This window comes from Fistularia commersonii, chromosome 16, assembly GCF_037954325.1.
Source record: "Fistularia commersonii isolate RoL2024-O1a breed Wild chromosome 16, RoL_Fcom_v1.0, whole genome shotgun sequence".
Classification (NCBI taxonomy): Eukaryota; Metazoa; Chordata; class Actinopteri; order Syngnathiformes; family Fistulariidae; genus Fistularia; species Fistularia commersonii.
The window spans coordinates 13227061-13243417 of NC_141299.1; the positions used below are offsets into that span (position 1 = coordinate 13227061).

At 36.5% G+C, this 16357-nt stretch overlaps 1 protein-coding gene across 22 annotated transcripts in view; it reads right to left on the minus strand.

Moving 5' to 3' along the window:
• The window catches only part of adgrl2a (adhesion G protein-coupled receptor L2a), an 88548-nt gene that overhangs the window by 36103 nt on the left and 36088 nt on the right, over positions 1 to 16357 (minus strand). For 21 of the 22 annotated variants that reach the window (XM_086162016.1, XM_086162011.1, XM_086162007.1 and 18 more), the window contains exons 3-4: positions 15525 to 15738; positions 6395 to 6504 (exon numbers count right to left, since the gene is read on the minus strand). In XM_086162016.1, the coding sequence (XP_086018142.1) occupies positions 6395 to 6504; positions 15525 to 15738 (324 nt within the window). Of the gene's footprint in view, positions 1 to 1011; positions 1027 to 4656; positions 4717 to 6394; positions 6505 to 15524; positions 15739 to 16357 lie in introns of all 22 variants that reach the window. The other variant, XM_086162026.1, reaches the window with a different exon arrangement.

Genomic DNA, 16357 nt, shown 5'->3' on the forward strand with positions numbered 1-16357 from the left:
TATCTAAAACTGTGCTTGGTTCAATGAGTAGTCCAAAAAAAAAAATCGAGGATATACACACATTGAGGAGTAGCCAAAAAGTTCCTAAACGCTATAGCCAATATCCACAATAAATGGAACAATTTTGGTTTTCTGCATCGCAAGAAATAAAAGAGGAAATAGGAAAGTTATTAAACATAATGTGTAAATATAGAAAGAAGCTTTGCCTCATAGACATTTACTGCAGGGAGTAGAACACAAATGAGGGGAAATAGAACAGAAAACAAACTTAACAAAATAATCTGTCCTGTAAACAAAAAAATGCAGCCAACTAAAGTCACTTGGCAGCAGACGTGAGGGTTATGAGAGAGCAGGATTCAGCAGAGTCTGAAAAAATATTTGTGTACACTTAGATGTGTGTCACCGACACCGCCTTTTCTACAATATATACCAGAGAGGCTTGCCATTATGCAAGGGTGGTTATATGACAAACATTAAAATTTAAAGAACTTTCATTTCGGATCTCTCATTAAGGGAGTCTTGAGGTGTTTTGGTTCTTGCTCTGAGACATAGGAATCAACAGAGAGAAGAGCAGCAACTGGTCAGGTAAGAAAAATAGGGAGACAAAAGAAAGAGTAGCCTTGGAGAGAAAGGGACAGTAGAAAGCAATAGCTTTTAAAAATGGCCAAGAAACACTATTTCCATGGCATGCTATGGAAAACAGTTTTGAAGCCAGGCTTTATGAAATTTTGCTGAGTCGCAAAAGCGCCCAGGCAGATTTAGGATAGGAAACCCAGATGGACAGCAGCCAATAAGCCAGAATTTAAATGTTTTAGCTGCTCATGTACTGCCTTTTTATGACTAGTCTTATTTCCCTTGTTGCACTACATTGGCCGTTGACATTACATATTGTAGAACTCGAGTAATTAAGTTTGTGCTGGGTTTGCAAGGGCCATCACAGGAAAAAAAGGTAATTTACATCCAGATACCACAAAACAAGGAGCTAGGGTTTAGATCGTGTCTGTTATTTACCTTTTTGCTCCACTTCTATTTTAAGCGTTGGAAGAGAGAATGAAAGAGGTGCAAGGGGAAAAAAGAGATTAATATAAATAAATGGTTAGCGCTATGATTACATATGCAGAAACAAGTTATGACACATGGACAAAAATGGGCAAACCTATTGAGAGAAAACAGCAATGTTACGACAGATGTGACAAACACACTGGCTTTGGCCCTGTATTAAAAGAGGGGTAAGAACATCAAGACTCACAACAATGCAGTGATGAATGGACATTTTTTTTTGTCTTACATTACAAGAAAAACTATTCTGCAGTGTCAATTTGAAGTTGAAGATCCAATATATTAGTGTTTAAATTGCAGAGTTTTGTGCTTTGGAAAACTATTTAAAATACTTTAACAAAATTAAAACTGATCATGCATATACACACAACTTTAATGTGACAGGAATATAATTACTGTAATCATTATTTTATATATGTTTACACTGACATATATAGCCTTACAGTATTGACTATATGTGAATCATATATGTTAAAATAAATAAAGGCCTATCAAAAGTTTGGCTCGACGGAATGCATGCATTTGTTAAATTAATATGCACTCCAGGTAAATCTTCATTTTTTTCTGCAACAAACCACATGAGTAGTGTGTGCGTTATTAAAAACAAACAACCGACCAAACAGAAAATATAGTCTACACATAGTCTATGTCACAATACATACATAGTTTATACAATATGTAAATTAGCTATCATCACATAAAAGGCACTGTGAGGGTAAAAAGCACTTTCTCTTGCACTAATATTATGTAAATACCCTTTTAAAAATAGATTAACTCCATTTGTATGTGCAAGCACAATGTTTCATTTTTTTTAAAGCAAATCGAGTCCTGTGCAGGCATGAACAAACGACATGTTTAGATGAACAAAATACATTCCTCCAAGAAAAGACACGTTCCCTGAAGTCTTGGTCAGACTGACAAATGTTTTCTATAAAACCAAAAAGTTGGCTACTGTTATGCTTGTTTTTTGAATGGTAGGTTTTTGAGGAAATCTGATGTTGAATTATACAAACATTTCTGTTCTTAGCGTTATCGATTGTCAATCAGGTAATACAATTCAAAATTCAAAATTTCTTGTTTTTCATTACCAAATTTCGCCAAAAACGAAATTCCTGTTCCCAAAGAGTAATACAATTTACTACTACCACTGTTACCACTGCATTAGTACTCCTACTAATAACAATAATAAACCATATCTATGTGCCACTGCTTCTGTCACTGTTCAATTAAAAAGGAATTATCTAAGGTATCATTTTTAACATAATATTTTAATTGACTTTTTGGAATTTGAGTATGTAGGTACACAGTAAAAAAGTTGCCATCACAGACAATCAAATGTTAATCAAGATCTTGTTGTCTTTGAGGCGCTTTACCAACTGTTCTTCAGTTTTCAGTGACTCAAAAATTTTGTCATGATTGCAGACAAACTGACACCTTTCACTGACTAATCTTATTGTGCCAACTGATTTTGTTCATTGTATTTAAAACATGTAATCTCTCATATTAGGTGCTTTAAAGAAAAACTGTGAGAACCTTCAAAGATTAAAAAGAAAGATGCTTTTCTTTCCTTTTCTTTTCTTTTCTTTTCTTTCTTTTTTTAATGGCAAAATCCCCAAAGTTCCTCTCAGATGTTACAACTTTTCAGCCCAAGATACTGTGTATGGTTCAAATCTTGGTTTGGCCCTGTCATAAAATGTCGAGTCTGACATAGACTTCAGTGAATACACATAATCACAGCCAGCACTTTGAAAGGATCCATCAATACACACAATTCTGTTGAAAAAAATGTCACTGTTTTGGAGTCGATTAGGAAAACAAATGTAGGAAGGAGACAAACAAATCAACAACAGTTGAGCTCCCAGAAGTGTCCTCAGCCACATAAAACAAAGGCGTCAAGAAGGCAAAGAATTCTGGAAAGAAAAGAAGAGCACATAACGGAAGACCAGATGATGTTAGTGAGAATAAAGAGGAAAGTAGAAACAGCAGTCAGTGTGGTCAGAAATCACTGGGTAAGAAAAGTGAGACAAGCAGCCAGGGATAGTTCCTATAGATTCCACAAGGGAAGGGAAGAGAAACAGCCACGTTAAATTAAATAACATTAAACCATAAGACAACCATCCTCCCACACCAAAGCCCCACAGACCCAAGCTGTTTCTACAAGACATAAAGTGGGTTTAAGGGAATTATTTGTTTGCCATCTTTAAAATGTATTTTGATGACTAATTGCAATAGTAGATAATAGGGTGTCCCATCTTTCTAAAACGTCTGCTGTGGCCCGATTGGCTTACGTTGCCTTCAGTATATCCTAACAGGTATCAAAATGATCCAAATGTAAACTACAATAATGTACAAGCTTATATTTGGTCAAGAATAACACGATTTAATGTTCAGAATTTGACCAACAACTCGTATAAAACTCAAGGGTTACAAGCTGTGTCGTGACAGCTGGTATTATTAGCGTCAAGGAATTTTTCAGGGGTAGTGGGATGATTCTATTGTCGCTTATCCTGCACTCAAGGTCACAGATGCTGGAGGTGGGAAACACCCTGGACTGGTCGCCAGTCAACTGCAGGGCCGCTTACAAAGACAGTCAACATTCACCCACTCGTTCATTCGAGGGCAATTTTCCCCCTTTTTTTTTTTTTTTGGCCGATTAACCCGCTGCACGTTTTTGGGATTCTAATGTTTACTGTGGTTATTTCTTCTTCTTTTTTTTTTTATTTTTATTTTTTCTTTTCTTCTGAATTTTCGAATAGTTAGTTGCATAAATAAAGGGTCACGCTGGGCCAGGTGAGGGCAAAATTTACAACTTTAGCCTGAAAAATCAATATGATGTTGCTAATGAGAGCAGTTCATCAACAATCCAAATAATAAAGCCAGAAGGATGAAATGGAAATGACATAAGCAAATCGAAATCTGAAATTGTGGCCAAAAAAATATTTCTAGAACAGAACCGATAAATAAGTAACTTTTTTTCCTTCTGTTGGGTCGACAACCCTACAAATGTAAGTAAAAGAAGTGACGTAGTAACTAGATCGGATTATTACACTGATGTTTCTTTTTTATAGTGCAGGGTGCTTTTGAGGGACTATAGTTAGTTTAGTCAAAATGGGGACACTGTCTGCAGTCCCAGAGTTGATCAGCTTAATGGGGATTTAATATGTTGTCTTGAAAATCAACTTCTCAAGTCGTGTATCCAAGCAAATCCATGGGATCCTAAGCTCTTGAATCACTAAAATATTTTAATCACAGATATCTGGCATATGATTGTCCATGTCTGACAACTACAAAGAACTTTTCTGACAGATCTCTGCTGTCCCATCTAAAGTACATTCTAGTCCAGCATGGAAAATCACAAAAAAAAAAAAAAAAACACTATTATGATAGCCTCTCTCTGTACAAGTCTGAATATACAAAATATTATTGGGATTTAAGTAAGGGGAAGAGACAGAGGAGTGCTAGGGGAAAGCAACAAGACAAAATTGGTCTAAATCAAAAGTCCATCACAATTTACAAAGGACGAGGCTGACTTGAGTGGGAGCAGCTGTTCTGGGCTCATGAGGACTGGGTCACACTGGGAGAACACTAAGCACTTACCAGGGCAGTTGCGATAGGATACATTCTGTGTTCTTGATCCTATTCTGGTTGGGCATGGACCTTGAGAAGCAAAAAGACGGGCTACAAACATATATAAGCTGATACTACTTAGAGTGAATAAAGGACTTGCTTGTGGTTGTTTTTTGTTAGACCTTGGCCTGAAGGCTATTTTTCACCAAACTATAGCAGACTTTACTCTTTCCTTATTGCAAGACGAAGGCTAAAGACAATCATAACAGTGGGTGGACACAAGTACACCTTGAGGATAATCCCACTCTTACAGCTTGAGGTAACACAGCAAGATACGAGATCAATACTTTGCTTAACTGTGAGGCAAGTTAAAAAAAAAAGAGTAATGATAGTGCTAGGTAAATAAATAAAGAAAATAATGCAAAAACAACAATACCGTACAATGAAGAAAGAAAAGTAAACAGCACCAGACAACAGTTGGATGTTTAAGGTTAAATTTCCAGGGTTTGAACATGCTCACTCAGTTGATCTCATATACTCATTATTGCTTATTCCATTTTTAATTACAGGTCCTCAAATCCTTGACGAGGTTAACCTTTAGGCTGTAATGAGTTTCACCATCTAATGATATTAATGTATTCTGATTCCGCACTAAGGGGGACAGCTTGGGCAGGTTGAGTAGGAATGAGAAATGGTATGCCCTGTGTTAAATATAGAATACTACAAATACAACTACTACTAGTACTACCACCATCACTACAAACACTAATAATAGCATTATAATATTAATGATGATAATAATTATACTACTACTACTACTACTAATAATAATAATAATAATGATAATAATAATAAAAATAATAATGATAATAATAATATTAATGCAGTCAACAGAGTTGAAATGTGTTGCATTTTATTCTGATCTCATTCTCCTTCATCAGGATATTTAAAAATGAAAAGACACTGGTGTACAAAATACTAATTTGGGTCTACATGAGCTACCAGGTATCAGTTTCCCATCACTCCCACTCTAATTATTTCAATTTCACCTGATTAGTGATTCTGGCAATTCATGTAAATCTTCTTCATAAATCATTTTGTAAAGGTTACATGGGGGAATTTCCTTCACAAATTGCAAATGAAAATGACAGCTTAAAGGACAGAGGGGAATTTTAATGCAAAGGGCAATCTACATTTTGTTTGGGAGCTGAATGGCAATGAATACTTAGAATCCCAGGAGCAGGAAAAAAAATGTTAATAATATCTCTTAACATGAAATATTACCATTCTGTTCTATTATATCACGCATCTGTTTGCATATTTCAACAGTCCCTGCATCGATGGATATAGAGTCATCAAGGTGAGCTGCATTATAGCCTGACAGTCTTATTTGCAAGACTTCAGTAATGCAAAACTTGCTTGGCGGTATGAAGAGTCAGCATGACTGCATCTAGCCCTCCTCTGTTCTTTTAAATCACAACCCTGGGCTCGGCACATCAATAATAAAGGCAGTACGAAAGAGGACCAAAGGGTTTTACAGGTCATTTTTCATGAAAAGTTCATGGTGTGACACAGATGGACGAAGAGACAGAGGGAAAAAGTGCTAAAAGGTGTTGCAGACAAAGAGACCAGACAACCTCAACTAGGCAGGAGCAAGAAATGTCACGACGCAGAGGAGAGAAGCAGAGGGGAGAAAAACTGAATCGAGGGAGTGAGGGTAAATGAGGGAGACAGATTTCTCATTTCAGGGTAGAACCGTCACACTTACTGTAGGGCACACACTCATACTGGACCTCCAGGTACTTGTATGTCCCTGGGCAGGGGTCTGGGAAGACATCTGAACCCGTGATCACGATGCACTGGGTCCGATTGTTGCATCTGCCGAGAATACACAATGAGAAAAAAAAAACAGATAGTTGGCAACAACTCATTGTGTAAACATAACGCTAATACACTCTTCAGTCTACGAGAAAAGCAAGCTGTTCAAAGAATTTGAATAAATAAATACATGAAAATATATATATACAGTGTATACAGCACAGGATAAATCTCAAACATTTAGAAAGCAAATATTCTCTACTTATGTTGAAGCTGGCAAATACTCAATGTCAGCTACAAAAAGATTCAATACAATGAGTGGTTAACTACCTTGAAAAAGTTGAAATACTCTTATTAGTTTGTCAGAAAAACAATCAGGGCCGACTCCAGTAATTCTGTACTTCAGAGTGCAGGTTTATATGCCATTCACCTTTTTTGTGGTTCGTAAGAGGTCCTTTGTCTGCTTCAAATAGCTTTTTCTTGGAGAGGATGTCTTTTAATAAATAAAGGCCGCCAAATTAAATAGTAATTTGTGCTCTTTAAACTTAGCCCTGTTACTTTTGATAATATAATAGACGGGACGATCTATCGGAAGAAAAAAGTCACATAATGATTTTCATCTCAAACTGATGTTTGGTGGTCTTCTTTTACACTGCATAAACAAATTCAGGATGGATTGAATTCACTTTTAGATTGATTTATCAGTACACATAGCTGCTTATTTGGATCAAAATGGCCTAACTCAAGTGTGTGTATGTGTGTGTGTGTTCTGTGTGTGTGTGTGTGTGTGTAAAATCTGATGTGATATTCCATACAGTTTAATTTTAGTCTCTGCCCTGACATCTGGAGGACTAAGATTCGAAATCAGTTGGAGGTGTATTCCAGGGAGGCTGCTGGCGATCACCTCGTCGCTGTACCGAAATCATGATAACAACATCAAGACCACAATAAGACATATCTGCTACAGGGCAGACTTCTAATTCTACTGGGTATGACGGATGCAGATCGATAACAGCATTCTGCTGATTAAGCTGGAACCAAAGATAATATTAGGTTTGCTTTTTTATCAAACTGGAATGGATGCGCATTTCTGGCGAATAATTGAAGAACTTATTACTAGTCCGATTGGACTGTGCATTACATTGTGCTTTTTTTCAAGGTGTCATCATGATAAATAAAATCTGCACCTATGCTTTTTCATCGATAGTTTACAGATTCCCTTTGTTTTATTGCCTTTATCCATTTCGATACTATTTTTTTTCGGTCTGTTTTTTTTATTTAAAGCGATCAAAGTACGGATATAGAGTTACAAATACATATTTAATCGTTAATTCATTTAGAGTTCAAAAAAAAAACATCATCAAAATTATTTGCTTTTGGCAAATTTTTAACACAATAAATGTCAGTGTGTGTGTGTGTGTGTGTGTGTGTGTGTGTGTGTGTGTGTGTGTGTGTTTGTAAAAAGACATTCATACATTTCATCCTGGTTCTATATATAATATATATATAATAAGCACCTCATTTTGGTGTGTAATATTTCATGACGACGCAGCCTTTTCCTATATGGTGAATTTGATGTTTCTGTTGCTGTTTTCCATGTGCATACATATCATAACAGTACAATATGAATTACAGTGTTTATCTAGCAGATTCCAACAGGCCTGGAAAATGAATGTCTGCTTCATATAATACATAGGAAACATAATGGTAACAAAACTAAAAATTGTGACACTAATGAGACATTCTGCAAGCATTTCTCAAGCAAATGTATTAAACAACAAGACATAAGCACTGGAAAAATGCCTCATATTTCTTTTGAAACAATGTTGACATAAGTGTTGATAGCTCGTGTTGATGTATTGCCCTAATTTTGCAGCTATGGAGCAGAGGCGCCTTGATCTATGGGATAGTGTGACTCTGACTACGTCTCATGTGTGAAACCTCAGGCATCTCTTGAGACCAATTGAAAAAGCCTTAATGACTTCTTCTATGCATAGTCCTGGCTGTCAATTCAAGAGAGTGCATGTAATTGAAATTCCTTCCATAAAAAAGTTCAGTATTTGGTGCCTGCTAGGGCACAGGTCTCAAAGTGCACACTAATTAAATACATGTAAAATATGATATCTCTGACTATCTTATGATAGTCTGAGGCTATGTAGTAATTAATCAAGCACATAATGAATATTTTGTCTAAGGAAGCTTTTCTTTATATTTCTCTTGAGTGAAACATTCTGTTTAAATACATTTTCCTCAGAATTATTTTGTAGCTCAATATATGTAATTTAAGGCATTATTTTGCACGGTAAAAATGAAGGTCCACGAATATGTACGTCAACAGCCAAAAATAAAGACATTAATCTTGATGATAAGAAAAAGAATATGAATGTAAGCATACTTTCAAGTGACATTAAATGATTTGCGGGAGTAGAATATTCTCCATTTCTATTGCTCCATTGCTCCATAGCCGTTTTAATCACACTCAAGTATTCCAAATGTAATCCCATCACATCTCTGACCTTTCAGGAGAGGCAAACATCAGTACAATTAGAGTGGATAGAAAACGCTGCTTGGATTCCACGCAGATCTCCTTTAAAAATGAGCACTCCCTGCTGACGGCAGGACCGGCTGCAATAAGATGCCAACCAGGTGTAACGGATAGGACTCCTGATACCATGTATCCAGATGCAGTTTAACCCTTTCCTTTGCCATTTGAATTTCATCAGAGGAAGTTAAAATAGATATGCAGTCCTAAATCTAACAAGATAAGGAGAAATCTGCATGTACGTGTTTCTCTTCCCATCTCTTTTACATCCTTCTCTTGCTTGGAAGGTGTGTTGCTCGAAAGCATTGAGTTGAGTTTGAAGTCAGTTGGATAAGTGGGCCTCATGTCGTCGTACAAATGTTTTTTTCTCTGCCGGGCTTTCGTAACAATATGTTTTCAATGATGTCTTAAGCAGGCCTTCGTCTTCAGGGCACGTTTACAGCACTTTCACAAATGTTTTCAATTATGTTGTCAGCTAGTTGGAGCTCATTTAATTTTTGCCTGATACTAGACAGAGCATATTTCAAACTATATTTTGTCAAACAAAGGTAGATTAAAAACTGTACACATACAGAAGTACTGCAGGGGGTGCATAATTAAAATTTTATTCATTTTGGTTACGAGTGAATTCCCTGTTTTTATTCCAAATCAGTTTAAATACCATCTCTGTATATACAATTTTAATTTTATGTCAATGCAGAGTAAAAAGCCTCTACGATAGATTTTGCTAGAAGGCATTCCACACCATTATGGATCGGTGAAACTAATTCACATAGAAAATGTTGTTTCTATGACTGTGGGTGGGGGGGGGGGGGGGAGTTGCTTTGTTATTATTTGCCTAATTCAGAAATAATTTAAACTTCCAAAACAGGTAAATAGAAAACACTTATGGCACTCATAGAGTCATTTATGGTAAATGAGGAATGTTGACAGTCTATGAAAAAAACACTCTTGATAAAAATCACAGTGAATATAAAACACACTCATGCAACAAAAAAGGCGACTGATGGATGTTATAGCTGTGCTTCATGTTACACTGTCACAGCATCGGCAGAAAACCTGTTTTTTATTTTTTTTTCCATACTTCAGAGGTTGTCAGGACTGACATAGCACTGTCTTCAATTCTTGGTCAGTTTTTATGTGGTACCTGACTTAAAGGTAATTAGGATTGCCTTATAATTTGTCTTGGTTTTTAAATTTATTTTCAAGTTAAAAGTCAATTATTGAACAATGATGCATCTTCTGCCATGTGAATATCATGTTAACTCGTATGCCATGCCAGTAAAAGACAGTTGCTGCTCTTGAAGAGACAAATAAATACTGGACTATGACACTGTGTGCCACTATCCCAGGCGTGTGTGTGTGTGTGTGTGTGTGTGTGTGTGTGTGTGTGTGTGTTTGTGAGTGTGTGTGTGTGTGTGTGTGTGTGTGTGTGTGTGTGTGTGTGTGTGTGTGTGTGTGTGTGCGTGTGTGTGTGTGCGCGCGCGCCATATGTCTACATACACACACATACTAAATGCAATAGTCTGTGAAATGCATGTCTTTTTAAAGCTTAAAGGCTAGCGAAAAACAAATATTTTTTTGGAAGTTCTTTATAACAATTTCAATCTGATTTATGATTGCTTTATCATTTTGGATATGGTAAGATGCTATTTAAACAGTGAATATCAGATTGCCGCTGAATTGTCAAGCCCTCAATCACCCAAACAATACTAAGCAGCCATTTGGAATTCATAATATAAGGAGCAGTAAAAACAATCTGTATTGTAACTGAAGGAAAGAGTGGGTATAAGTGAGAATGGCATATTACAGAAAAAGGCATAATCTACTTCCTGGTGCTCCCAGTTTGAATTTCAATCAAATTAGCATCTCTTAAACTCAAAGTGACCCATCTAGCTCCATTTTATCTGAAATGCTGATGAGGTTCATGGCACAATTATCAAAGCAGACATCTCTCTCAAGAGGGAAGCCTGTTGATAGCAGACAGGCCATTGAAAAATTAAATCATTTCCAGGGCCACACAATGGCAGCAAAAGAAACAATCTGTCACTAACAAGGCAAGAACACAATCATACAGAGGTGTGCGCACACACAAACACACAGCCACACACACACACACACACACACACATACATACATATATACATACAATGCAGGCATGCACATATACACAAATTACTGCATTGTCACATAGAATATCATTTTTTTATTTCTTTTCACAGTTTTTTTTGGCGGGGGAGGGGGGGGGGGTTGTGGAGGGCAACAATGTTTCAGGAAATAGGTTGTTAAAAATTAACCATTAGCATCCTGCTTTCAAAAGGAGGTCAAAACCAATATACCAACAAGACGTTCCAGAAAGTTGTAATTGCTGTCATATGCTCATGTTTATGCTATGTTTACTGGAGCTGCCAACAGTCTTATAGCAGGGGATTCTGGGATTCAGGGAGATTTAGGAGAAATGTTGTCTGAGTCACAGCCCTACATCACACCCTATTTTTTAAGTTACTTTTACCGTGTGAATGACGTAAGTAAAAGTCATTTTGTGGCGATCACCTCATTCAAATGTGACCATTGTGGATGGTTTTGTTTTCAATTGGAGATTTGGAACCATTAGTGAACTATATTCCTTTTTTTTTTTTGTGAAGTGATCTTTGGGTAGTGAAGATAATTGATGACTAATTATACGATTGCAATTTCAGTATGTCATCGCAGACACTCTGCTGCTCTTGGAGAACAGGTTATAGCTCGTGAACTTGTGTAAGCGCCTCTGAAATGCTGAAGCTGGATCTGGATCTTTATAAAATCTTAATTTGGTGTGCTTTAAATAAATCTAACATTGTATATACAGACAGGAACAAGGCAGTGGCTTGTCAGGCAGCAACAAAAAATCCTCTGAGAGCTTTGCAAGCACTCCTGTCATTGGTATAAATCGTTTAAGCAGTATCATTTAGTTTCAACGATTGCTTTGCATTTAGTGTAAAGTACATGCAAAAAAAGGTCACATATTAAAAGCCATGACATTTTAAAATACGATCAAACTGTCATCCCCACGTCAATGCAAATATCTATGTTAAAAAAAAAACTGTCAGATCCCCCCAAAAAATTGATATGTAGTTAAAAAGTTAATTTCTCAAATACCCAGTGGTGAATGGTAATGATCTTTTACATGATTATTGCTGATAATGAACTAAGTCTTATTCGTAGCTGTCCAGTAATCCCGCTGATGAATTTCAGCTCATCTGCCCCAGAACAGCAATCATTGATCACTTTTGTGAATAATACACTCCTCTGTAAAGCCATGATCCACAAGCATGGCAGGGCCCAGCCATGTCATGTTACAGCAATCAATGTCTTTGTTATTGAATACTTACAGGGAAGCTCATTAGTCTAAAAGAAATCAATAATTGTAAGCCACTTATTCATATTGTGTGTCCGAATATATTTTAGCAAATAGTCAAGATGTGTTGCTGTCATCTTGCAAATCCCCCAAGCTACGGCGAAAGGGGGTCTGGTTTAAAGCAATAATTTAAGGCTAGATTAAAATATCCTCTATGACAAGCTGTATGGCAAAATTATATTCAGATGTGTTTATATTACAGGTTATATTTTTGATTATATATTGTTTTCTTTGGTCCAGTGCGTACTGCATAGTAATGGAAATGTGAGCAATCATCTTTGCTAATGGTGCAGATGAAAAATTACGTGACTGTATATTATACTACTATTAATTTCAAACTCTACTGCCATGCAGTTTCACATCTGCTAGGGAGGTGTCCGCTTGAAAAATTCCTGCACAGATTATCACCCACTTCTGTCGACTAATTGCTTGCAGGTGAATGTTCTAACTGAGCCACAACAGTCCTGAGGCAATTTTCATAAAATCATTGTGCTCATGAATATAATATGCCAGGGAAAAAAAAGAAAAAGAAAAAACTTGGAGTGCTACCAGGATCTATCAAACTCAGTGAAGCCTCAATCCAATTCTCCACACTTCAGAACCACATCAATCTTGGGTGTTTAAAAATGAACACAATTTTTCACACAAATGTAACATGATTTTACCCACACTCTTAAATTAGAAGGCTATAGTATTTTTCGCTCAAACATTTTCAGATTTATCGTTTCAAAATCATTAGACATAGAATTAGTTTTTCAGTGTGTTGCCAACGAGTTGAATATTTAAGACAATGACATGTGGTGAGAAATGAGCCAACGTCACATAGTTATGACATCAACATTGAAGCAATAAGTAATATTAAAATTAAAAAATAAACCAACATGACTGTTAAAACATATGCCGTATTAATATAAAAAGTTAACAAAAATATCATATAGATAGATAGATAGATAGATAGATAGATAGATAGATAGATAGATAGATAGATAGATAGATAATACAAAATAATAAGTAACTAATTTCTTATATATAATATGTATAATATATACATATTATTTATTATATATATGTGTGTGTGTGTGTGTGTGTGTGTGTGTGTGTGTGTGTGTGCATATATACACAAATGTAGCATATCTGTATATCATGTCTTACTTAGTCAAAATAGGAATGAAAACTTCTTACACATAGCCCATACATATTAAAATCACCACCTTATGTTTTTTCTTTGAACTTAAAAATGTTTTCACATTTCTGATGTTTTTTATTTCTCAAAAGAAAATACACAGACTAAACCGTACACAGCAGACTTCTGGAAAATTGTTCACGTTTTTGATATAGTTTGGTAGTTTTTGGTTTTCTGCAGCTGAACCAGATATCACTCTTCCAGGGTTATTTTTGTTTGATTTTAAAAGCCATCATGTAAGAGGCCCTCAATCATAGGACATTTTCAGAAGGCGCCGGCTTTGCACTGCTAAAAAGCATTTGAAAAAGAAATCTGAACTCGCACACTTAGGATATGCATATAACCTCTAGAGATGTTGGTGGAAAGGTTTTCAGTCAGCCTGTTTGTTTGTTGTCGGCTCCTGCTGGGTCAGTATTTGAGCTTCAGTGGGCTGTGTTTTGTTCGAGCAAGGCCGAGGCCAGAGTAATACACAGGGCCGCAAGCAGGGAGCAGGCAGACTGCACCCTTTCAAGGCAGACAATGTGAGTCAGCTATCTCACTTCATCAAATAGAGCTTGACAATAAACCCCCTTGAATACAAGAATGGCTTTATTTATTTTTTTTATTTTATTATTTCTATTTATCCCTTTTTATTTCCCAAGGTAGCTTGACAAAGTTGCTGACGGTCTCATACCATTCAATTTCTCTCTCTGTGGCATTCATATGTCATTCAATCCTGTGCTCTTTGGCTCAAATGGCATCCCTGTGTGACAACTGCTCTCATGTTTATGGTCTCATATATTTAGAGTGTCCAATGGAACCCTATCTAGTTTTGTGTGTGGGTGTGTGTGTGTGTGTGTGTGTGTGTGAGTGAGTGTATCCATGATTGTCTTTTGAATTTCTTTTAACGTATATGCGTATGCATTTGCAGGATTCACAATCAAATCAGCCCCTGATTTGATTGTGAATCAGCCCCTGATTGGAAAACTGGATGCAAAGCCAGTAAACACAAAGTATGTGAAACTAGTCAACAACATCAAGGATTATTTAAATATGATTTTGTTTTTGAATCAGACTGTGGGGAGAAACTGAATGTGTATGTGAGTGTGTGTGTGTGTGTGTGTGTGTGTGTGTGTGTGTGTGTGTGTGTGTGTGTGTGCGCACGCATTGGAGATTCCACATTTGCCATCTGACTAACTTGTCTTCTGGTCTGAGATCTGAAATCCCTATTTTTCAACTGGAAAAGTTTATAATTACTTATGTACACGTTAAGTGCGCATTTTCTCTTTCTCTAGTATTATCTCTCTTTCACTCTCTTACACACACACACACACACACACACACACACACACACACACACACACATTATATGTACAGTATATGACAGATTGTATTTCAGCAGATAAAAAATAAACAAAGTCAACATCAATTTGACCCAATCCCAGCTGTGCCTCAATCCATAACTCAAAGCCAGCTAGCTTTTTTTCATCATTTATGAGAAAGTTTGGAGTCAGTTGTGTGCATCACTTTGTTGTCCGACTCAAATTGTGCTTTTCTTCTCTTTTAAACCCCACCATCTAAAGATTCTTGTTACGTTTATAATTATCTTTTTTGTACAGGTTCAGCAATTTCAGCATTGGTGCAACCGTTAACATTTTGTAAGTTATTGATGCTGAAAAGCTATTATTGCTTTTTTCTGTTTTTAATCCATGGTTACATTTAGTTTAGCTTTTCTCACTCAATCTAACAGTAACCATTTTATTCAGATTGATGGGAGAAGGGAAGCAAAGAGAATAATAAACCCAGGAAAAATGGATGCCAAAAGGGCCAACTTGACCAAAGAGATTGTTGACTGTGGTCCAGATTCAGGAGCTCAAGACAAAAGTTATCAATAAGCGCGGTCAAAGGCTCACTAACATTGGCAGCTACCTCATTTCGGGAATATTCTATTTTCACACGACACGGATCGAGAGATTTACCTTTGCGACATGATTTTGTAGGCATCTGGAAGATAGCAATTGATGTTCTCCATCTGGAAAGGGTCGGCGTCACAGATCTTGTCGTCTGTTCGTCCATAGTTGGCACTTTCGATCATTATGACATCACTTCCTGGACACCGCAAGTCAATGGGGTAACCCTCACAAGACAGCTCTCTCCGCACTAAGCCAAATGGCAGGGGAGCCCGACTAAACCCTGAGGGAGAGAAGAGAGAGAGCTCTGTCAGTGGAAATCAAAGGGATTTGTGTAGTTGGGCCGACACTGAGGCGAGGTTGCTGGTAAAAGGCATACAACACAGAATATCAAGCTGTGTGTGCAGGATATTAAAAAAAAAGTCTCTTTATGAATATATTTGGATACCACGTTAAAAATAGCCTGCCTGATTCTTGACAGTGAAATTTGAGGAGTAAAATTTACATGACACATATCACTCATGAAAAAAATAATATCTCAACAGCATCAGTGAGCTCAAAGGCTTGTAAATCGCTTGCCATAACTTGCCCTGTTAACACTTTTAAGTCCATCTTGGATGCGAAAATATCTAGAAAGTTTTACATTTGGCTGTTAGATTAAACAAGAAACAAAAACAAACAACATTAATTGCTTTTCCAACGGAGTTTGTAAATGTTATCATTCAACCATAATGTTTTTCTCTGTTTTGAAATGGTAATACTATCAGTGGTCAATCACCAGAAACTTTGGGTTTAGTGTAAAAGCTCAATTTTTTGGCTGCATTTCCACTTTATTTTAATTATAAAGCCACAAAACAATCTGTCTATCATGCATTTAACCTAAACGTATTTGCAGGATTGAC